Below are 24880 nucleotides of genomic sequence, written 5' to 3' on the forward strand. Positions count from 1 at the left end.
TCTCCTTGCTCACTCTCGTATAACTGACAGGCCGCCCACAGTACCCATATGTGAGGGGGTCTTTGAATACTGCTGTGGTCAGCACTATATGAATACAGACAGTGACTCAGGCAGAGACGGTTGGTAGTGAGTCAACTACTGGTACACTGGTTACTGGTAACTGGTTACTACTACTGAGAACGGGTCAGTAGAACCCTTTCTCCCTCAGGAGCCAGAGACGGGTCAGTAGAACCCTTTCTCCCTCAGGAGCCAGAGACGGGTCAGTAGAACCCTTTCTCCCTCAGGAGCCAGAGACGGGTCAGTAGAACCCTTTCTCCCTCAGGAGCCAGAGACGGTATCATGTGGGAGTTCGATACGTGGATAGGGTAAAGTAATACTCACGTAGGCTGGTAGTACGTATAATTACAGATAATGTGGGGAGCGCCCAACAGCCTGCCTATCTCCTTGCTCACTCTCGTATAACTGACAGGCCGCCCACAGTACCCATATGTGAGGGGGTCTTTGAATACTGCTGTGGTCAGCACTATATGAATACAGACAGTGACTCAGGCAGAGACGGTTGGTAGTGAGTCAACTACTGGTACACTGGTTACTGGTAACTGGTTACTACTACTGAGAACGGGTCAGTAGAACCCTTTCTCCCTCAGGAGCCAGAGACGGGTCAGTAGAACCCTTTCTCCCTCAGGAGCCAGAGACGGGTCAGTAGAACCCTTTCTCCCTCAGGAGCCAGACACGGGTCAGTAGAACCCTTTCTCCCTCAGGAGCCAGAGACGGGTCAGTAAAACCCTTTCTCCCTCAGGAGCCAGAGACGGGTCAGTAGAACCCTTTCTCCCTCAGGAGCCAGAGACGGGTCAGTAGAACCCTTTCTCCCTCAGGAGCCAGAGACGGGTCAGTAAAACCCTTTCTCCCTCAGGAGCCAGAGATGGGTCAGTAGAACCCTTTCTCCCTCAGGAGCCAGAGACGGGTCAGTAGAACCCTTTCTCCCTCAGGAGCCAGAGACGGGTCAGTAGAACCCTTTCTCCCTCAGGAGCCAGAGACGGGTCAGTAGAACCCTTTCTCCCTCAGGAGCCAGAGACGGGTCAGTAGAACCCTTTCTCTCTCAGGAGCCAGACACGGGTCAGTAGAACCCTTTCTCCCTCAGGAGCCAGACACGGGTCAGTAGAACTCTTTCTCCCTCAGGAGCCAGACACGGGTCAGTAGAACCCTTTCTCCCTCAGGAGCCAAAGACGGGTCAGTAGAACCCTTTCTCCCTCAGGAGCCAGAGACGGGTCAGTAGAACCCTTTCTCCCTCAGGAGCCAGACACGGGTCATTAGAACCCTTTCTCCCTCAGGAGCCAGACACGGGTCAGTAGAACTCTTTCTCCCTCAGGAGCCAGAGACGGGTCAGTAGAACCCTTTCTCCCTCAGGAGCCAAAGACGGGTCAGTAGAACCCTTTCTCCCTCAGGAGCCAGAGACGGGTCAGTAGAACCCTTTCTCCCTCAGGAGCCAGAGACGGGTCAGTAGAACCCTTTCTCCCTCAGGAGCCAGAGACGGGTCAGTAGAACCCTTTCTCCCTCAGGAGCCAGAGACGGGTCAGTAGAACCCTTTCTCACTCAGGAGCCAGAGACGGGTCAGTAGAACCTTTTCTCCCTCAGGAGCCAGACACGGGTCAGTAGAACCCTTTCTCCCTCAGGAGCCAGAGACGGGTCAGTAGAACCCTTTCTCCCTCAGGAGCCAGAGACGGGTCAGTAGAACCCTTTCTCCCTCAGGAGCCAGAGACGGACGGGTCAGTAGAACACTTTCTCCCTCAGGAGCCAGAGACGGGTCAGTAGAACCCTTTCTCCCTCAGGAGCCAGAGACGGGTCAGTAGAACCCTTTCTCCCTCAGGATCCAGAGACGGGTCAGTAGAACCCTTTCTCCCTCAGGAGCCAGAGACGGGTCAGTAGAACCCTTTCTCCGTCAGGAGCCAGAGACGGGTCAGTAGAACCCTTTCTTAATCAGGAGCCAGAGACGGGTCAGTAGAACGCTTTCTCCCTCAGGAGCCAGAGACGGGTCAATAGAACCCTTTCTCCCTCAGGATCCAGAGACGGGTAAGTAGAACCCTTTCTCCCTCAGGAGCCAGAGACGGGTCAGTAGAACCCTTTCTCCCTCAGGAGCCAGAGACGGATCAGTAGAACACTTTCTCCCTCAGGAGCCAGAGACGGGTCAGTAGAACCCTTTCTCCCTCAGCAGCCAGAGACGGGTCAGTAGAACCCTTTCTCCCTCAGGAGCCAGAGACGGGTCAGTAGAACCCTTTCTCCCTCAGGAGCCAGAGACGGGTCAGTAGAACCCTTTCTCCCTCAGAAGCCAGAGACGGGTCATCGCAGGGTTAAGACCCGTGCCAGGACTCCGGTCTTGGCCAACGTTTTACATATATATCTCTGTATTAGGACTGAAGAAGTCACTTGGGGCGAAACGTTTCTTTTTATAAATGTTCCGAACTGTACATAAGTGCCTTTTTCCACACCTTGTCGGTATCATCAGGCCATTTCTCAACACTGGAGGTTCTGGTGTGGCAACGCTGGAGGTGCTGGTGTGGCACCGCTGGAGGTGCTGGTGTGGCAACGCTGGAGGTGCTGGTGTGGCAACGCTGGAGGTGCTGGTGTGGCACCGCTGGAGGTGCTGGTGTGGCAACGCTGGAGGTGCTGGTGTGGCAACGCTGGAGGTGCTGGTGTGGCAACGCTGGAGGTGCTGGTGTGGCAACGCTGGAGGTGTTGGTGTGGCAACGCTGGAGGTGCTGGTGTGGCAACGCTGGAGGTGCTGGTGTAGCAACAATGGAGGTGCTGGTGTAATAACACTGGAGGTGCTGGTGTAACAACAATGGAGGTGCTGGTTTAACAACACTGGAGGTGCTGGTGTAATAACACTGGAGGTGCTGGTGCAACAACAATGGAGGTGCTGGTTTAACAACACTGGAGGTGCTGGTGTAACAACACTGGAGGTGCTGGTGTAACAACACTGGAGGTGCTGGTGTAATAACACTGGAGGTGCTGGTGTAACAACACTGGAGGTGCTGGTGTAACAACACTGGAGGTGCTGGTGTAACAACACTGGACGTGCTGGTGTAACAACACTGGAGGTGCTGGTGTAATAGCACTGGAGGTGCTGGTGTAACAACACTGGAGGTGCTGGTGTAACAACACTGGAGGTGCTGGTGTAATAACACTGGAGGTGCTGGTGTAACAACAATGGAGGTGCTGGTGTAACAACACTGGAGGTGCTGGTGTAACAACACTGGAGGTGCTGGTGTAACAACACTGGAGGTGCTGGTGTAACAACACTGGAGGTGCTGGTGTAACAACACTGGAGGTGCTGGTGTAACAACACTGGAGGTGCTGGTGTAACAACACTGGAGTGCTGGTGTAACAACACTGGAGTGCTGGTGTAACAACACTAGAGGTGCTGGTGTAACAACACTGGAGGTGCTGGTGTAACAACACTGGAGGTGCTGGTGTAATAACAATGGAGGTGCTGGTGTAACAACAATGGAGGTGCTGGTGTAACAACACTGGAGGTGCTGGTGTAATAACACTGGAGGTGCTGGTGTAACAACACTGGAGGTGCTGGTGTAACAACACTGGAGGTGCTGGTGTAACAACACTGGAGGTGCTGGTGTAACACCACTGGAGGTGCTGGTGTAACAACACTGGAGGTGCTGGTGTAATAACAATGGAGGTGCTGGTGTAACAACACTGGAGGTGCTGGTGTAACAACACTGGAGGTGCTGGTGTAATAACACTGGAGGTGCTGGTGTAACAACACTGGAGTGCTGGTGTAATAACACTGGAGGTGCTGGTGTAACAACACTGGAGTGCTGGTGTAATAACACTGGAGGTGCTGGTGTAATAACACTGGAGGTGCTGGTGTAACAACACTGGAGGTGTTGGTGTAACAACACTGGAGGTGCTGGTGTAATAACACTGGAGGTGCTGGTGTAACAACACTGGAGTGCTGGTGTAATAACACTGGAGGTGCTGGTGTAGCAACACTGGAGGTGCTGGTGTAACAACACTGGAGTGCTGGTGTAACAACACTGGAGGTGCTGGTGTAACAACACTGGAGTGGTGGTGTAACAACACTGGAGGTGCTGGTGTAACAACAATGGAGGTGCTGGTGTAACAACACTGGAGTGCTGGTGTAATAACACTGGAGGTGCTGGTGTAGCAACACTGGAGGTGCTGGTGTAACAACACTGGAGTGCTGTTCTAACAACACTGGAGTGCTGGTGTAACAACACTGGAGGTGCTGGTGTAACAACAATGGAGGTGCTGGTGTAACAACAATGGAGGTGCTGGTGTGGCAACGCTGGAGGTGCTGGTGTGGCAACGCTGGAGGTGCTGGTGTGGCAACGCTGGAGGTGCTGGTGTGGTAACGCTGGAGGTGCAGGTGTGGCAACGCTGGAGGTGCTGCGGTGGCAACGCTGGAGGTGCTGGTGTGGCAACGCTGGAGGTGCTGGTGTGGCAACGCTGGAGGTGCTGGTGTGGCAACGCTGGAGGTGCTGGTGTAGCAACACTGGAAGTGCTGGTGTAGCAACACTGGAGGTGCTGGTGTAATAACACTGGAGGTGCTGGTGTAGAAACACTGGAGGTGCTGGTGTGGCAACGCTGGAGGTGCTGGTGTAATAACACTGGAGGTGCTGGTGTAACAACACTGGAGGTGCTGGTGTGGCAACGCTGGAGGTGCTGGTGTAACAACGCTGGAGGTGCTGGTGTAACAACACTGGAGGTGCTGGTGTAGCAAAACTGGAGGTGCTGGTGCAACAACGCTTGAGGTGCTGGTGTAATAACACTGGAGGTGATGGTGTAGCAACAATGGAGGTGCTGGTGTAGCAACACTGGAGGTGCTGGTGTGGCAACGCTGGAGGTGCTGGTGTAGCAACACTGGAGGTGCTGGTGTAGCAACACTGGAGGTGCTGGTGTGGCAACGCTGGAGGTGCTGGTGTAGCAACACTGGAGTGCTGGTGTAGCAACACTGGAGGTGCTGGTGTAACAACACTGGAGGTGCTGGTGTAATAACACTGGAGGTGCTGGTGTAGCTACAATGGAGGTGCTGGTGTAATAACACTGGAGGTGCTGGTGTAGCAACACTGGAGGTGCTGGTGTGGCAACGCTGGAGGTGCTAGTGTAGCAACACTGGAGTGCTGGTGTAGCAACACTGGAGGTGCTGGTGTAACAACACTGGAGGTGCTGGTGTAATAACACTGGAGGTGCTGGTGTAGCAACGCTGGAGGTGCTGGTGTAACAACACTGGAGGTGCTGGTGTAGCAACGCTGGAGGTGCTGGTGTAACAACACTGGAGGTACTGGTGTAGCAACGCTGGAGGTGCTGGTGTAATAACACTGGAGGTGCTGGTGTAGCAACGCTGGAGGTGCTGGTGTAACAACACTGGAGGTGCTGGTGTAGCAACACTGGAGGTGCTGGTGTAACAACACTGGAGGTGCTGGTGTAACAACAGTGGAGGTTGTGATGAATGGTTTGAAAAACCGACAAGTTGAAGATTGAGACACTTAAGCGGCATATGGGAATCTTTATTCAGGAAACGTTTCGCCACACAGTGGCTTCATCAGTCCAATACAAAGAGGTAGGCGTAAGGAGAGGAGGAGAATGAGGTAATCAGTCCCTCAACCTGGAGTCGATGTGTTCAGTCTACAAGATTGATGGACTGAACACATCGACTCCAGGTTGAGGGACTGATTACCTCATTCTCCTCCTCTCCTTACGCCTACCTCTTTGTATTGGACTGATGAAGCCACTGTGTGGCGAAACGTTTCCTGAATAAAGATTCCCATATGCCGCTTAAGTGTCTCAATCTTCAACAGTGGAGGTGCTGGTGTAACACTGGAGGTGCTGGTGTAACAACACTGGAGGTGCTGGTGTAGCAACACTGGAGGTGCTGGTGTAACAACACTGGAGGTGCTGGTGTAACAACACTGGAGGTGCTGGTGTAACAACAGTGGAGGTGCTGGTGCAACAACACTGGAGGTGCTGGTGTAACAACACTGGAGGTGCTGGTGTAACACTGGAGGTGCTGGTGTAGCAACACTGGAGGTGCTGTTGTAACAACACTGGAGGTGCTGGTGTAACAACACTGGACGTGTTGATGTAACAACACTGGAGGTGCTGGTGTAACAACACTGGAGGTGTTGGTGTAACACTGGAGGTGCTGCTGTAACAACACTGGAGTGCTGGTGTAACAACACTGGAGTGCTGGTGTAACAACACTGGAGGTGCTGGTGTAGCAACGCTGGAGGTGCTGGTGTAACACTGGAGGTGCAAGTGTAACAACACTGGATGTGCTGGTGTAGCAACACTGGAGGTGCTGGTGTAACAACACTGGAGGTGCTGGTGTAAAAACATTGGAGGTGCTGGTGTAACAACACTGGAGGTGCTGGTGTTACAACACTGGAGGTGCTGGTGTAACAACACTGGAGGTGCTGCTGTAACAACACTGGAGGTGCTGGTGTAACAACACTGGAGTGCTGGTGTAACAACACTGGAGTGCTGGTGTAACAACACTGGAGTGCTGGTGTAACAACACCGGAGGCGCTGGTGTAACAACACTGTAGTGCTGGTGTAACAACACTGGAGTGCTGGTGTAACAACACTGGCGTGCTGGTGTAACAACACTGGAGGTGCTGCTGTAACAACACTGGAGGTGCTGGTGTAACACTGGAGGCGCTGGTGTAACAACACTGTAGTGCTGGTGTAACAACACTGGAGTGCTGGTGTAACAACAATGGAGTGCTGGTGTAACAACACTGGAGGTGCCGGTGTAACAACACTGGAGGTGCTGGTGTAGCAACGCTGGAGGTGCTGGTGTAACACTGGAGGTGCTGGTGTAACAACACTGGAGGTGCTGGTGTAGAAACACTGGAGGTGCTGGTGTAACAACACTGGAGGTGCTGGTGTAAAAACACTGGAGGTGCTGTGTAACAACACTGGAGGTGCTGGTGTAACAACACTGGAGTGCTGGTGTAACAACACTGGAGTGCTGGTGTAACAACACTGGAGGTGCTGGTGTAGCAACGCTGGAGGTGCTGGTGTAACACTGGAGGTGCTGGTGTAACAACACTGGAGGTGCTGGTGTAGCAACACTGGAGGTGCTGGTGTAACAACCCTAGAGGTGCTGGTGTAACAACTCTGGAGGTGCTGGTGTAACAACACTGGAGGTGCTGGTGTAACAACCCTGGAGGTGCTTGTGTAACAACACTGGAGGTGCTGGTGTAACAACACTGGAGGTGCTGGTGTAACAACACTGGAGGTGCTGGTGTAACAACACTGGAGGTGTTGGTGTAACAACACTGGAGGTGCTGGTGTAACAACACTGGAGGTGCTGGTGTAACAGCACTGGAGGTGCTGTTGTAACAACACTGGAGGTGCTGGAGTAACAACACTGGAGGTGCTGGTGTAACAACACTGGAGGCGCTGGTGTAACAACACTGGAGTGCTGGTGTAACAACACTGGAGTGCTGGTGTAACAACACTGGAGTGCTGGTGTAACAACACTGGAGGTGCTGGTGTAACAACACTGGAGGTGCTGGTGTAACAACACTGGAGGTGCTGGTGTAACAACACTGGAGGTGCTGGTGTAACAACACTGGAGGTGCTGGTGTAACAACACTGGAGTGCTGGTGTAACAACACTGGAGTGCTGGTGTAACAACACTGGAGTGTTGGTGTAACAACACTGGATGTCCTGGTGTAACAACACTGGAGGTGCTGGTGTAACAACACTGGAGGTGCTAGTGTAACAACACTGGAGGTGCTGCTGTAACAACACTGGAGTGCTGGTGTAACAACACTGGAGGTGCTGGTGTAACAACACTGGAGGTGCTGGTGTAACATCACTGGAGTGCTGGTATAACAACACTGGAGGTGCTGGTGTAACAACACTGGAGGTGCTGGTGTAACAACACTGGAGGTGCTAGTGTAACAACACTGGAGGTGCTGGTGTAACAACACTGGAGTGCTGGTGTAACAACACTGGAGTGCTGGTGTAACAACACTGGAGTGCTGGTGTAACAACACTGGAGTGCTGGTGTAACAACACTGGAGGTGCTGGTGTAACAACACTGGAGTGCTGGTGTAACAACACTGGAGTGCTGGTGTAACAACACTGGAGTGCTGGTGTAACAACACTGGAGTGCTGGTGTAACAACACTGGAGGTGCTGGTGTAACAACACTGGAGGTGCTGGTGTAACAACACTGGAGGTGCTGGTGTAACAACACTGGAGTGCTGGTGTAACAACACTGGAGTGCTGGTGTAACAACACTGGAGTGTTGGTACAACAACACTGGAGGTGCTGGTGTAACAACACTGGAGGTGCTGGTGTAACAACACTGGAGGTGCTGGTGTAACAACACTGGAGTGCTGGTGTAACAACACTGGAGTGCTGGTGTAACAACACTGGAGTGCTAGTGTAACAACACTGGAGTGCTGGTGTAACAACACTGGAGGTGCTGGTGTAACAACAGTGGAGGTGCTGGTGTAACAACACTGGAGGTGCTGGTGTAACAACACTGGAGGTGCTGGTGTAACAACAGTGGAGGTGCTGGTGTAACAACACTGGAGGTGCTGGTGTAACAACACTGGAGGTGCTGGTGTAACAACACTGGAGTGCTGGTGTAACAACACTGGAGTGCTAGTGTAACAACACTGGAGTGCTGGTGTAACAACACTGGAGGTGCTGGTGTAACAACAGTGTAGGTGCTGGTGTAACAACACTGGAGGTGCTGGTGTAACAACACTGGAGGTGCTGGTGTAACAACAGTGGAGGTGCTGGTGTAACAACACTGGAGGTACTGGTGTAACAACACTGGAGGTGCTGGTGTAACAACACTGGAGTGCTGGTGTAACAACACTTTAGTGCTGGTGTAACAACACTGGAGTGCTGGTGTAACAACACTGGAGGTGCTGTTGTAACAACACTGGAGGTGCTGGTGTAGCAACGCTGGAGGTGCTGGTGTAACACTGGAGGTGCTGGTGTAACAACGCTGGAAGTGCTGGTGTAGCAACACTGGAGGTGTTGGTGTAACACTGGAGGTGCTGGTGTAACAACATTGGAGGTGCTGGTGTAGCAACACTGGAGGTGCTAGTGTAACAACACTGGAGGTGCTGGTGTAACAACAGTGGAGGTGCTGGTGTAGCAACACTGGAGGTGCTGGTGTAACAACACTGGAGGTGCTGGTGTAGCAACACTGGAGGTGCTGGTGTAACAACACTGGAGGTGCTGGTGTAACAACACTGGAGGTGCTGGTGTAGCAACACTGGAGGTGCTGGTGTAACAACACTGGAGGTGCTGGTGTAACAACACTGGAGGTGCTGGTGTAGCATCACTGGAGGTGCTGGTTTAACAACACTGGAGGTGCTGGAGTAACAACACTGGAGTGCTGCTGTAACAACACTGGAGGTGCTGGTGTAACAACACTGGAGGTGCTGGTGTAACAACACTGGAGGTGCTGGTGTAACAACACTGGAGGTGCTGGTGCAACAACACTGGAGGTGCTGGTGTAACAACACTGGAGGTGCTGGTGTAACAACACTGGAGGTTCTGGTGTAACAACACTGGAGGTGCTGGTGTAACAACACTGGAGGTGCTGGTGTAACAACACTGGAGGTGCTGGTGTAACAACACTGGAGGTTCTGGTTTAACAACACTGGAGGTGCTGGTGTAACAACACTGGAGGTGCTGGTGTAACAACACTGGAGGTGCTGGTGTAACAACACTGGAGGTGCTGGTGTAACAACACTGGAGGTGCTGGTGTAACAACACTGGAGGTGCTGGTGTAACAACACTGGAGGTGCTGGTGTAACAACACTGGAGTGCTGGTGTAACAACACTGGAGGTGCTGGTGTAACAACACTGGAGGTGCTGGTGTAACAACACTGGAGGCGCTGGTGTAACAACACTGGAGGTGCTGTTGTAACAACACTGGAGTGCTGGTGTAACAACACTGGAGGTGCTGGTGTAACAACACTGGAGGTGCTGGTGTAACAACACTGGAGGTGCTGGTGTAACAACACTGGAGGTGCTGGTGTAACAACACTGGAGGTGCTGGTGTAACAACACTGGAAGCGCTGGTGTAACAACACTGGAGGTGCTGTTGTAACAACACTGGAGTGCTGGTGTAACAACACTGGAGGTGCTGGTGTAACAACACTGGAGGTGCTGGTGTAACAACACTGGAGGTGCTGGTGTAACAACACTGGAGGTGCTGGTGTAACAACACTGGAGGTGCTGGTGTAACAACACTGGAGGTGCTGGTGTAACAACACTGGAGTGCTGGTGTAACAACACTGGAGTGCTGGTGTAACAACACTGGAGGTGCTGGTGTAACAACACTGGAGTGCTGGTGTAACAACACTGGAGTGCTGGTGTAACAACACTGGAGGTGCTGGTGTAACAACACTGGAGTGCTGGTGTAACAACACTGGAGTGCTGGTTTAACAACACTGGAGTGCTGGTTTAACAACACTGGAGGTGCTGGTGTAACAACACTGGAGATGCTGGTGTAACAACACTGGAGTGCTGGTGTAACAACACTGGAGGTGCTGGTGTAACAACACTGGAGGTGCTGGTGTAGCAACACTGGAGGTGCTGGTGTAACAACACTGGAGGTGCTGGTGGAACAACACTGGAGGTGCTGGTGTAGCAACACTGGAGGTGCTGGTGTAGCAACACTGGAGGTGCTGGTTTAACAACACTGGAGGTGCTGGTGTAACAACACTGGAGGTGCTGGTGTAGCAACACTGGAGGTGCTGGTGTAGCAACACTGGAGGTGCTGGTTTAACAACACTGGAGGTGCTGGTGTAACAACACTGGAGTGCTGGTGTAACAACACTGGAGTGCTGGTGTAACAACACTGGAAGCGCTGGTGTAACAACACTGGAGGTGCTGTTGTAACAACACTGGAGTGCTGGTGTAACAACACTGGAGGTGCTGGTGTAACAACACTGGAGGTGCTGGTGTAACAACACTGGAGGTGCTGTTGTAACAACACTGGAGTGCTGGTGTAACAACACTGGAGGTGCTGGTGTAACAACACTGGAGGTGCTGGTGTAACAACACTGGAGGTGCTGGTGTAACAACACTGGAGGTGCTGGTGTAACAACACTGGAGGTGCTGGTGTAACAACACTGGAGTGCTGGTGTAACAACACTGGAGGTGCTGGTGTAACAACACTGGAGGTGCTGGTGTAACAACACTGGAGGTGCTGGTGTAACAACACTGGAGGTGCTGGTGTAACAACACTGGAAGCGCTGGTGTAACAACACTGGAGGTGCTGTTGTAACAACACTGGAGTGCTGGTGTAACAACACTGGAGGTGCTGGTGTAACAACACTGGAGGTGCTGGTGTAACAACACTGGAGGTGCTGGTGTAACAACACTGGAGGTGCTGGTGTAACAACACTGGAGGTGCTGGTGTAACAACACTGGAGGTGCTGGTGTAACAACACTGGAGTGCTGGTGTAACAACACTGGAGTGCTGGTGTAACAACACTGGAGGTGCTGGTGTAACAACACTGGAGTGCTGGTGTAACAACACTGGAGTGCTGGTGTAACAACACTGGAGGTGCTGGTGTAACAACACTGGAGTGCTGGTGTAACAACACTGGAGTGCTGGTTTAACAACACTGGAGTGCTGGTTTAACAACACTGGAGGTGCTGGTGTAACAACACTGGAGATGCTGGTGTAACAACACTGGAGTGCTGGTGTAACAACACTGGAGGTGCTGGTGTAACAACACTGGAGGTGCTGGTGTAGCAACACTGGAGGTGCTGGTGTAACAACACTGGAGGTGCTGGTGGAACAACACTGGAGGTGCTGGTGTAGCAACACTGGAGGTGCTGGTGTAGCAACACTGGAGGTGCTGGTTTAACAACACTGGAGGTGCTGGTGTAACAACACTGGAGGTGCTGGTGTAGCAACACTGGAGGTGCTGGTTTAACAACACTGGAGGTGCTGGTGTAACAACACTGGAGTGCTGGTGCAACAACACTGGAGTGCTGGTGTAACAACACTGGAGTGCTGGTGTAACAACACTGGAGTGCTGGTGTAACAACACTGGAGTGCTGGTGTAACAACACTGGAGTGCTGGTGTAACAACACTGGAGTGCTGGTGTAACAACACTGGAGTGCTGGTGTAACAACACTGGAGTGCTGGTGTAACAACACTGGAGGTGCTGGTGTAACAACACTGGAGTGCTGGTGTAACAACACTGGAGTGCTGGTGTAACAACACTGGAGTGCTGGTGTAACAACACTGGAGTGCTGGTGTAACAACACTGGAGGTGCTGGTGTAACAACACTGGAGGTGCTGGTGTAACAACACTGGAGTGCTGGTGTAACAACACTGGAGTGCTGGTGTAACAACACTGGAGGTGCTGGTGTAACAACACTGGAGGTGCTGCTGTAACAACACTGGAGGTGCTGATGTAACAACACTGGAGTGCTGGTGTAACAACACTGGAGGTGCTGGTGTAACAACACTGGAGTGCTGGTGTAACAACACTGGAGTGCTGGTGTAACAACACTGGAGTGCTGGTGTAACAACACTGGAGTGCTGGTGTAACAACACTGGAGGTGCTGGTGTAACAACACTGGAGGTGCTGGTGTAACAACACTGGAGTGCTGGTGTAACAACACTGGAGTGCTGGTGTAACAACACTGGAGTGCTGGTGTAACAACACTGGAGTGCTGGTGTAACAACAGTGGAGGTGCTGGTGTAACAACACTGGAGTGCTGGTGTAACAACACTGGAGTGCTGGTGTAGCAACACTGGAGGTGCTGGTGTAACAACAGTGGAGGTGCTGGTGTAGCAACACTGGAGGTGCTGGTGTAACAACAGTGGAGGTGCTGGTGTAACAACACTGGAGGTGCTGGTGTAACAACACTGGAGTGCTGGTGTAACAACAGTGGAGGTGCTGGTGTAACAACACTGGAGGTGCTGGTGTAACAACACTGGAGGTGCTGGTGTAACAACACTGGAGGTGCTGGTGTAACAACACTGGAGGTGCTGGTGTAACAACACTGGAGTGCTGGTGTAGCAACACTGGTGGTGTTGCTACACTGTTTACAGGATCGACACGCACACTGGATGGGTGTTTGTAAAAATTTATATTTGAGAGTCGACAAGAATGTAGCAACGGAGCACTGATACAGGACATGCAGATAGAGTCAAAGTAGCACTCACTTATACAGGGCATGCAGGTAGCAGCACTAGCAGCGCTGGATAACTCTGACGTAGTGTTGGAGATCCTGATAGAGTCGCTGGTGTGGGTGACGAAGGAGGAGGAAGCAGCAGCAGCAGTGCCCCAGCCCCTGCGGTGACGGCCGGAGCAGCACTCCTCCCGCGTCACATCTGCTCTGATGAGCCTGCCACAGGAACCGTCACGGCGCTTCAGTCTCCAGCACACCCCGACACCAGCGCCTGTAAGTCACCAACAAACACCATCAACCCTCAGGCCTCTTTGTTACATATCGGTGGTTCTGTGGACTACCCTCCCCAGGACCAGGTCTCAGACCACGTCTCCTGGGGACTACCCTCCCCAGGACCAAGTCTCAGACCACGTCTCCTGGGGACTACCCTCTCCAGGACCAGGTCTCAGACCACGTCTCCTGGGGACTACCCTCCCCAGGACCAGGTTCAGACCATGCCTCCTGGGGACTACCCTCCCCAGGACCAAGTCTCAGACCACGTCTCCTGGGGACTACCCTCTCCACGACCAGGTCTCAGACCACGTCTCCTGGGGACTAACCTTCCCAGGACCAGGTCTCAGACCACGTCTCTTGAGGACTACCTTCATCAGGACCAGGTCTCAGACCAGGTATCCTGGGGACTTCCTTCCCCAGAACGAGATCTCAGACCATGTTTTCCGGGGACTACCTTCACCAGGACCAGGTCTCAGACCACGATACCTGGGGACTACCCTCCCCAATACCAGGTTCAGACCACGTCTCCTGGAGACTACCCTCCCCAGGACAAGGTCTCAGACCACGTCTCCTGGGGACTACCCTCCCCAGGACCAGGTCTCAGACCACGTCTCCTGGGAACTACTCTCCCCAGGACCAGGTCTCAGACCACGTATCCTCAGGACTACCTTTACCAGGATCAGGTCTCAGACCACGTTTCCTGAGGACTACCTTCCCAGGACCAGGTCTCAGACCAGGTCTCCTGGGGACAACTTTCTCCAGGACCAGGTCTCAGGCGCAGTATGACCCCGGATGAATTCAGTACTTTGCACTGAGTATAACAATATTATTAATAATAATAATAATAATAATAATAATAATAATAATAATAATAATAATAATAATAATAATAATAATAATAATAATAATAATACTAGAGTCATATATGTAAGAGTACAAGAAATCTTCTTGGAAGTCCTCAGACAACGTAACATGAACGAGTCCTTCTTGAAGAATAAGTGAATGATCTGTATGACTTAAAAGAAACCACTGGAACTCGTTTATTATTCAGAATATTAAATATGTAAGACTGGTGACATTAATATAAATTGGTTGTCAGGTTAAGAGTTGGTTGCCATCACAACCCGGGTCGTACGACACTGTCTGCGGGAGAGTGTTCACCTTCTTGAGAGCTTCCATATTCCTTCTAGTAATGGTTCTTATACCTGTTGGTAACATTATCAGAAAAAAGAACCGTTTAATTTTCACAGATCAAGAGTGCATCATCCATAACAAGTGGACCCCTTTGTTGAATAATAGAATATCACCAACAACAACAAGGGTCCTCCCTCCTGGTAAAAAAGAACATCACCAACAACAAGGGTCCTCCCTCCTGGTAAAAAAGAACATCACCAACAACAAGGATCCTCCCTCCTGGTAAAAAAGAACATCACCAACAACAAGGGTCCTCCCTCCTGGTAAAAAAGAACATCACCAACAACAAGGGTCCTCCCTCCTGGTAAAGAATAGTAATTAAGAATTGACGCACATAACAAAAACTGTACAGGAGCCACCATGCTTGACGCTAATTGTCTACACAAACAGCCTGGCTGATGAGGCCAGCAACCAGAAGACCTGGTACTGGACCTCCACGTCAGGGGGAGGATGGGGAAGAACCGTTTGTTAGGTCATAAGAAGGATGGCAAGAATGGGGAGGTGGGGGAAGGGGAAGGTTGTGGGTAAACAGGAAGTGGAAGATAAGAAAGGTTAAGTGGCCTGACCACTTGCCTGGGTTTTTAGAAAGTTTTTTGTCACATAGTGACGTGTGTTGAGCTGAACCTAATTCCTAATGCACACCCATGTGCGCACACACGCACATGGAGCAGAGTGCACCTAGTAGCGACTAGCTAAGACGCGGGGCCAGAAGCTGTGACTCAACTCCCTGAAACCACAAATAGGTTAGTATACACACACACACACACACACACACACACACACACACACACACACACACACTAACACTTCTTCAGCCATAGAGTTGTCAGGAAGTGGAATAGTCTGGAAAGTGAGGTAGTGGAGGCAGGTACCATACATAGCTTTAAGAAGAGGCATGAAAAAGCTGATGGAGCAGGGAGAGAGTGGACCTAGTGTCGACCAGTGAAGAGGAACTTGGAACACTTTATCCATGTTACAGAATACTCAAGAAATCTAGACTAAACTAAGAAGAGTCAACATAGCTCACGAAATCGTAATGACACAATTGCAAACAAACCATACCACGGGTGGGGTTTGAAACCGCGGTCAGAGAGTCTCAAAACTCCAGACTGTTGCGTTAGCCACTGGACCAGCTAGCTTCAATAAGGTTCATCCAACTAGGTATATTTCTACACCATAGGAAGGTAAGCATAGGCACCTTACTGAAGCCAGCTGGTCCAGTGGCTAACGCAACGGTCTGGAGTTTTGAGACTCTCTGACCGCGGGTTCAAACCCCACCCGTGGTATGGTTTGAGAAGAGTTAGATATGATTAAAATATTACGTAAATTTGACCCAGGCCAGGCTACGTTAGGCTAGGCTAGGTTATGCTAGGCTACGTTAGGCTAGGCTACGTTAGGCTAGGCTACGTTAGGCTGGGCTACGTTATGCTAGGCTACGTTAGGCTAGGCTACGTTAGGCTCGGCTACGTTAGGCTAGGCTACGTTAAGCTAGGCTATGTTAAGCTAGGCTACGTTAGGCTAGGCTACGTTAGGCTCGGCTAGGTTATGCTAGGCTACGTTATGCTAGGCTACGTTAGGCTAGGCTACGTTAGGCTAGGCTGCGTTATGCTAGGCTACGTTAGGCTAGGCTACGTTAGGCTAGGCTACGTTAGGCTAGGCTAGGTTATGCTAGGCTAGGTTATGCTAGGCTACGTTAGGCTAGGCTACGTTAGGCTCGGCTAGGTTATGCTAGGCTATGTTATGCTAGGCTACGTTAGGCTAGGCTAGGTTAGGCTATGCTACGTTAGGCTAGGCTACGTTATGCTAGGCTACGTTAGGCTAGGCTACGTTATGCTAGGCTACGTTAGGCTAGGCTAGGTTATGCTAGGCTAGGTTATGCTAGGCTAGGTTATGCTAGGCTACGTTAGGTTAGGCTACGTTAGGCTAGGCTACGTTAGGCTAGGCTACGTTAGGCTAGGCTACGTTAGGCTCGGCTAGGTTAGGCTAGGCTACGTTAGGCTAGGCTACGTTAGGCTCGGCTAGGTTAGGCGAGACTACGTTATGCTAGGCTACGTTAGGCTAGGCTAGGTTAGGTTGCAAAGTATACATTTTTTATGCAAAATCAAATATACATATATGTACATTGTGTTAATCAACCTGGATATATGAGAGAGAGAGGAATTAAAGTGATTCGACCACATAAACTTGTAAATAGTGGCCATGTCGTCCGTGGACTAAGATTCTCCCGGTCTCAAGGAAAAGTATGTACCTGGTTGTGTGTGTCAGTGTTGTCACCACAGACACTACCTGGCTGAGAATCATGGTTGATGTACCTGGTTGTGTGTGTCAGTGTTGTCACCACAGACACTACCTGGCTGAGAATCATGGTTGATGTACCTGGTTGTGTGTGTCAGTGTTGTCACCACAGACACTACCTGGCTGAGAATCATGGTTGATGTACCTGGTTGTGTGTGTCAGTGTTGTCACCACAGACACTACCTGGCTAAGAATCATGGTTGATGTACCTGGTTGTGTGTGTCAGTGTTGTCACCACAGACACTACCTGGCTGAGAATCATGGTTGATGTAGCGACATATTACGGCTGCCCACGAGACAACAAATGCAAAGACGAGGGACTGATCCACCAGAAGAGAAGCACACTCAGAATCACCACCATCATGGCAACCGGAACTTGCATAAATAGTCGTATTGCGTGCCCTCAGTAAGCAAATATCTATGCAACACCTGCTCTCTACTGCGCCATGCAAAATGAAGTCTGACCCAAGCAGGAGGTGCCAAGAGTGCAGGTGCTTCACTGGTGTCTCAGTACAAGAAGCGTGAAGCTGGAAGAAAGACATGGATGAGGTAACTAAAACATAGTATTAAAGAATAAAGTTCTTAATAAAATATCTCAGGTATCACATATGTGTGTTTCTTACATACCTGTCAGTGTTAATTTCCAACTGTATATCCAGCTTTCCACGATAGGCTGATCATAGTGAATACGAGAATGGTATTCAGTACCGACAGGTTGATAAGTGCAATAGTTAGGTATCTTTATTCCGAAACGTTTCGCTTACACAGTACGTTTCTTCGGTCGAGTACAGAGGAATTAGCAGCAGCAGTAGAGATGTGAGGTGTGATGGACTGATTATACCGTCTTCACATCTCTACTGCTTCTGCTAACTCTTCTGCACTCGACTGAAGAAGCCTATTGTATAGGCGAAACGTTCCAGAATAAAGATACCTACATGTGTCTTACTTATCGGACTGACCAGAGGCTGGAAACTCTCAACACTGATCAATACTTCCTATGGCCATTCAGACTATTGTATGTCTTGTACAGTAATTTTGATACAAAGATTTATATTTGTATTACATTCATGTTGAATTAGCGCCACTCAGGCAGGCAGTAACTTATTTTTCCACGAGAAAATATGCATAGGTGAGAAGAAAAGATTTTTTCCTCCGTAAGTCCTGTGCGTCGTAAGAGATGACTACAATGCCGGTAGCAAAAGGTTAGTAATACTTTCTCCTGTATAAATTACTAAATGTAAAAAGAAGATAAACTTTACAGTTTTCTTTTTAGGTGTCACTGCCTGGGTGGGAGACGGCCGGTATGTTGAAAAAAAAATATAAGCAACTCATTATCCACAGTTGTCCAGTCAGTGTGACATTGAGCCTCAGGACACCGTAACACTTACCCAGCTTATCGTGAGTATTTGCCAGGCCCCAGGTGTACAGACAGGTACTAGGCTTATCAAAGCTTATTCTTGGCTAACACTGATAATGACGTAAGAAAGGAGGAACACTGCAACAAGCCTACTGGCTCATTCTTGGCAAGTCCTCGTCAAATCCACTAATGAAAATACTTGTTCAGCCTATTATCAGTGTTACTTAAAGAATTATTTTGATGACTTTATTACCTCAAGTGGAAGTCCCACTTAAATCCAACCCATCTCACTCATGTATTTATGTAACCTAAATTTGAAGTTACCCAAGATTTTAATGGGTTGGGCGAATATTTTCTGTTATTGGGTTTGGGTTTGACAAGGAACTGCCAAGTCTTGACCAGTAGGCCTGATGCAGTGTTCCTTCTTTTTATGTTCTTATGAAATAAAATCACGCTCAGCTGGATCCCAAGCAACGTTGGTAGCCCAGGGAACGAGGCAGAAAATGACGTTGCTAAATCATCCACTGGGGTTGAGCAAGCACTCGTTCCCATACCAATCAACTCGCCACAGCTTCTACATATACCCTCACACACTCCACCACAAACGATCATGTATTCAAAATTATAATCCTGGTGTGAAACACTTTTAAAACACCAGCACAGTCAGAGCACCTGTCAACAGTCAGAGCACCTGTCAACAGTCAGAGCACCTGTCAATAGTCAGAGCACCTGTCAACAGTCAGAGCACCTGTCAACAGTCAGAGCACCTGTCAATAGTCAGAGCACCTGTCAACAGTCAGAGCACCTGTCAACAGTCAGAGCACCTGCCAACAGTCAGAGCACCTGTCAACAGTCAGAGCACCTGCCAACAGTCAGAGCACCTGTCAACAGTCAGAGCACCTGTCAATAGTCAGCGCACCTGTCAACAGTCAGAGCACCTGTCAACAGTAGAGCACCTGTCAACAAAGAACTTACCTGACATCTGCACAGCCTTCGGCTACATCTTAACTACAGAAGGGAAGTATGCCAGACACGAAGAGGTCAATGACATCATCAAGCGAAGACTCGCCACAGCTTATTGGCCAGCACACGTGAACCACAGGTACTGAGGCCCACGGAAGACAGAGGGGTCCAGATCTGCAGTCACCATACTACCTCGGAAAACGGTAAGCAAATCGCATAACACTGCACCAATACATTTACAACAGCCGACATCTACAGTACCTACAATACTCTGAAGCTGAACCCCTCAAGGAAGGTTCCTTGATGTTGGTGAGGGGCTCTTGATTTAGGGAATTGGATCTGTGCTCCAGTTCTCCGAATTAAGCCTGAATGCCTTCCACATCCCCCCCCCAGGCGCTGTATAATCCTCCGGGTTTAGCTCTTCCCCCTTGATTATAATAATAATAATCTGAAGCTGAAGGGATGGTGCAGCCAGTTTGAGGGAGACCCAGAAGATCAACAAACACAGCTGCTTGTCACCATGCTATAACTTCCTTCCAATAAGACCAGACATTCTCGGAGTCTGGATCAAATGTGCGCTTAATTTTCTGAAAGAGTTAGGTGACACACTCATCAGGTAAACCGAGGATACCAGAGCGACCAGCTCTCTTTCCTAGAGACTCACTGTTGCAGTCCAGAGAGGAAATGCCTGCAGCATCCTTGGCTCACGACCAACCTTTGGAGCTGGAGGAAGTGTTGAAGATGCAGCCTCTGTTATGCCATGCATATTACTTTCATTCCCAATGAAATTTACATTTTTTAATAGTTAAATAATATCTCACATATGGAGCAGGAGAGTAAAACAATACTCAAGGAGCTGCGGGGAAAACCTCCAGATTCTTTCCTGGAATATGTCTATGTTCTTCTCCGAGGCTGTGGGTCCCCAGCCACCACTAGAAGTGTTGATACTTCTCTATATGTTGTGTGAGAGAGAGAGAGAGATAAAACATGAAATAAAACCTGAACGCTTTCATGTCCTTAAACACACGTCTTCAGAGGAATAGGAAGAAGAGGCAAGAGAAACACATTTTAAATGTTAAACACTGAGGTGACAACACCTCACTCAGAGGTGACAACACTTCACTCAGAGGTGACAACACTTCACTCAGAGGTGACAACACTTCACTCAGAGGTGACAACACTTCACTCAGAGGTGACAACACTTCACTCAGAGGTGACAACACTTCACTCAGAGGTGACAACACTTCACTCAGAGGTGACAACACTTCACTCAGAGGTGACAACACCTCACTCAGAGGTGACAACACTTCACTCAGAGGTGACAACACTTCACTCAGAGGTGACAACACTTCACTCAGAGGTGACAACACCTCACTCAGAGGTGACAACACTTCACTCAGAGGTGACAACACTTCACTCAGAGGTGACAACACTTCACTCAGAGGTGACAACACCTCACTCAGAGGTGACAACACTTCACTCAGAGGTGACAACACCTCACTCAGAGGTGACAACACTTCACTCAGAGGTGACAACACTTCACTCAGAGGTGACAACACCTCACTCAGAGGTGACAACACTTCACTCAGAGGTGACAACACTTCACTCAGAGGTGACAACACTTCACACAGAGGTGACAACACCTCACTCAGAGGTGACAACACTTCACACTTATAACCAGTTCCGGAGTACATATACTGGAAGACATCTTTAGGTATATACACACACACTGCACGATACAGAGATCTCTGAACGTGAATACCGTGAGAGGTAAGAACTAGGTGTGAAGCAAGCACTGTGAGAGCGCAAGTAGCGGTGCCTCCGCTACATATAGGATCTACCTGGAGGTTATTCCGGGGATCAACGCCCCCGCGGTCCGGTCCACGACCAGGCCTCCCGGTGAATCAGGGCCTGATCAACCAGGCTTTTAAGCAATTAATTGATAACTATATGGTTCTTATTTTAGGCACCCTCCTACCATCATCCACCACCTCCACCCCCCACCCACCTCACCACTACCTCCAGGGCAAGCAGGGAAGGGGAGGGGTGGGGAACCGGTCGCGAGTTCATTGATAGTGTCACCTGGGGGTTGGGGGGATGACGACCCCCACCATCCTGGTGGGGAGGAGAATAGTGGGGGTCTGAAAGGGTGCGGTGACCCCACACCAGAGGATGGTGGAGATGGAAGCAGCGACCCCCTCCCCTCTACGTTAAGGGATGGTGGGGGTTGGACAGGGGGCGACAACCCCCCGCTATCATGAGAGGGACATGTTAACACCCCCATCATCAGGTGATCACAGTCATCAAGGACGTATCATCTGTTGACCACAATCATTAAGGACGTATCTGTTGGTTCCAGTTATCAAGGACGTATCATCCGGTGATCATGGAACACAGCAACAAGGGGTCACAACTGGAAGTTGAAGACTCAGGTAAGTCACAGGGATGTTAAGAAGTATTTCTTCAGTCACAGAGTTGTTAGGAAATGGAACAATATGGAACGTGATGTAGCGGAGGCAGGATCCATACACAGCTTTAAGAAGAGGTATGATAAAACTCATGGAGCAGGGAAAGAGAGGACCTAGTAGCGAACAGCGAAGAAACAGGGCCAAGAGCTGAGAATCGATCCCTGCATCCACAAATAGGTGAACACACACACACACACACACACACACACACAAAAACCACACACACACACACACACACACACACACACACACACACAAAAAAACACACACACATAAACACACACACACACACACACAAACACACACACACACACACACACACACACACACACACACACACACACACACACACACACACACACACACACACACACACACACACACACACACACACACACACACACACACACACACACATGAACCACACACACACACACACACACACACACACACACATAAACCACACACACACACTCACTCACAGAAAGGCAGCAATGAACTACAGGAGAGCAGCCGTGATGTGTATAATCTGGAGGGTAATGGAGAGGACATTAAAGAGTGTGCTGGAACTGTTACAGTGACAAGGACCTCATAAACGACAACCAGCGCCAGTTTATTGATGGTAAATCCTATCTCACAGACCTACTGGAGTTCTACAACAAGCTGACAGAGATCAGAGCGGAGTGAGAGGAGAGGGGAGGAGGTACTCTTCATGTTCCTGGATTGTAAGACTGTTGACACTGTGTAAGTTTATTTAGGTACAGGTACACATAAATACAGCTACACGATTTATCATGCATAATAACATATGTGTAAATTACCTAGGATAACCCCAAAAAAGTCAGAGAAAGTGACTTATTTCCACCAGGGTCCTTGATTCCATTGGAGTAATTGATTCCATTGGGAGCCCTTGGTTCCATTGGGAGCCCTTGGTTCCATTGGGAGCCCTTGGTTCCATTGGGAGCCCTTGGTTCCATTGGGAGCCCTTGGTTCCATTGGGAGCCCTTGGTTCCATTGGGAGCCCTTGGTTCCATTGGGAGCCCTTGGTTCCATTGGGAGCCCTTGATTCCATTGGGGGTGTATAAACGTAAACTTTGTCTACACGAAAATTTGCTTTTGTAACTGCTTCGTTGTGTAGAGCAAAACGCTGTCCCAGTGAAAAAAAAAAAATCTGCACATGGTTTGCGCTGTATAGTCCTTGTGGCTTAGCGCTTCTTTTTTTTTTATTATAATAATAATAATAATAATGCACATGGTTTTGACGCAAGTGCGAGTTCATGTAACTCGGGAGTTAGGAAGAAAACTGGAAACGGAATACAGACTGAGGTGACGGAAGCTACAGACTTCAGAAAAAGACCCAAGTGTAAAAATTATTCCAATAATATCTTCTGGGTGTATTAGGAACGTAAGAAAAACGACGTGTGAGATGGTTGGGTTTATATCTCTAAACAACAAATGTAAAGAGTACACGTTAGTGTACTCAACTAATTGTTGTTGCAGGGGTTAAATCATAGCTCCTGGCCCCACCTCTTCACTGGTCGCTACTAAGTCATTCTCTCCCTGTTCTATGAGCTTTTTCATACTTCTTCTTAAAGCTATGTATGGATCCTGCCTCCACTACATCCGTCTCCAGACTATTCCACTTCACGACAACTCTATGGCTGAAGAAAAGCTTCCTAACATCCTCGTGGCTCATCTGAGTTTTCAACTTCCAGTTGTGACCCCTTATTGCTGTGTCCCATCTGTGTTGGTATACCATACCTTCAGCTTCCTTTCCAAAACTGTATTCAGGTGGGTGGGAGGAGTTGGTGCAGGCTGTGGGTGTGGTAAATAGGGCTAGATATTATGGCAGTCTGGTGTTGTGGTGGTATTAGTGCTGGGGTGGGTAGGGACTGTGGATGTGGAGTGTGCTTTGTTTCTGGTTATGTTGGGTTGGAAGGGGGTGGGGGAAGGCTGTGGGTGGTTTTGTGGGCAGTTGTGTTTGTTGTTCCTCCCGAGGCTGCACTTCCCTGTCTATTGGTATCTGGCCTCTCTTCCCTTCCTGCCTCTGGCGCCTTCTACTTTCTCTCAGTTGTTCCCGTTCTTTTTGTGTTCTGTCACAGTCGAGGAACACTAGCTGGAATTTTGGGGAATCCTTTGACTGTGGTTTACTTTCTCTCAGTTGTTCCCATTCTTTTTGTGTTCTGTCACGGTCGAGGAACACTAGCTGGTATTTTGGGGAATCCTTTGACCGTGGTTTCCTTTGCAGGATCTTGTTTTGTACCATTTCTGTCTTGAATGTCAATCTAATTAGGTAGTTCATGTCTTTTGAGTACTACCCAAACCTCCGAAAGTCTGTCAGTTGGTTCATGTCCTCTTCTGTTATCGTGATGATCCCCTCAGTTTCTTTTACCTCTCCCTGTCTTCTTTCATCATAGGCATTCCCTTCTGCCTCATGGAATCCATGTACAATAAGCGACCTCTTCCTCTTCTCTTCCTATTTTGTTTCCTGCTATATCTCTGGGTCTGATTTAAGTATCTCTTTGGTTGTTTCCCTTACCGTCTCCCAGACACTCCCAGTTGCCTGATATCATTTCCTTACTCCTTTCCCTCCTTCAGTCCCTCCTCACTGGCCACTAATGTTCCTGCACCCAGCACCTTGCTCCTATCAGTCCTCACCTCTATATTCTGCTTCAGCACTTCCAGTTCATCCACTAGGTTCTGCATCTTTGCCTCAGCAGCAACAGCTGTAGATATTTTCTCCAGTGAGTTGCAAAACTTGCTTAGTATTTTCCCCACTCTCGTTCCACTGTGCTCTTGATCCTTCTTACCAATGCCTCCTTATTTTCCCTGCCATCCCCCAGTACCCTCACATCTTCGTCCTGCCATTTTTTCGGGGGGGGGGGGGCTTAGTGAGAGTGTGGTAGTGTGTGTGTGTACTCACCTAATTCACCTAATTGTAGTTGCAGGCGTCGATTCATAGCTCCTCGCCCTGCCTCGTCACTGGTCGCTACTAGTTCCACTCTCCCTGCTCCATGAGCTTTGTCATACCTCTTCTTAAAGCTAAGTATGGATTCTGCCTCTACTACATCACTTTCCAGATGATTCCACTAGCTGACAACCCTATGACTGAAGAAATACTTCCTAACATCCCTGTGGGTCATCTGGGTCT

At 49.7% G+C, this 24880-nt stretch overlaps 1 protein-coding gene across 1 annotated transcript in view; it reads right to left on the minus strand.

The window, feature by feature from the left end:
• The window catches only part of LOC128690139 (follistatin), a 210194-nt gene extending 196368 nt beyond the window's left edge, over positions 1-13826 (minus strand). Inside the window, exons 1-2 of the mRNA XM_070090730.1 lie at positions 13802-13826; positions 13214-13450 (exon numbers count right to left, since the gene is read on the minus strand). Coding sequence (XP_069946831.1) covers positions 13214-13450; positions 13802-13826 — 262 coding nt within the window. The remainder of the gene's footprint in view (positions 1-13213; positions 13451-13801) is intronic.
• Positions 13827-24880: the final 11054 nt, after the last annotated feature.

The sequence above is a fragment of the Cherax quadricarinatus genome, chromosome 32 (assembly GCF_038502225.1).
Source record: "Cherax quadricarinatus isolate ZL_2023a chromosome 32, ASM3850222v1, whole genome shotgun sequence".
Classification (NCBI taxonomy): Eukaryota; Metazoa; Arthropoda; class Malacostraca; order Decapoda; family Parastacidae; genus Cherax; species Cherax quadricarinatus.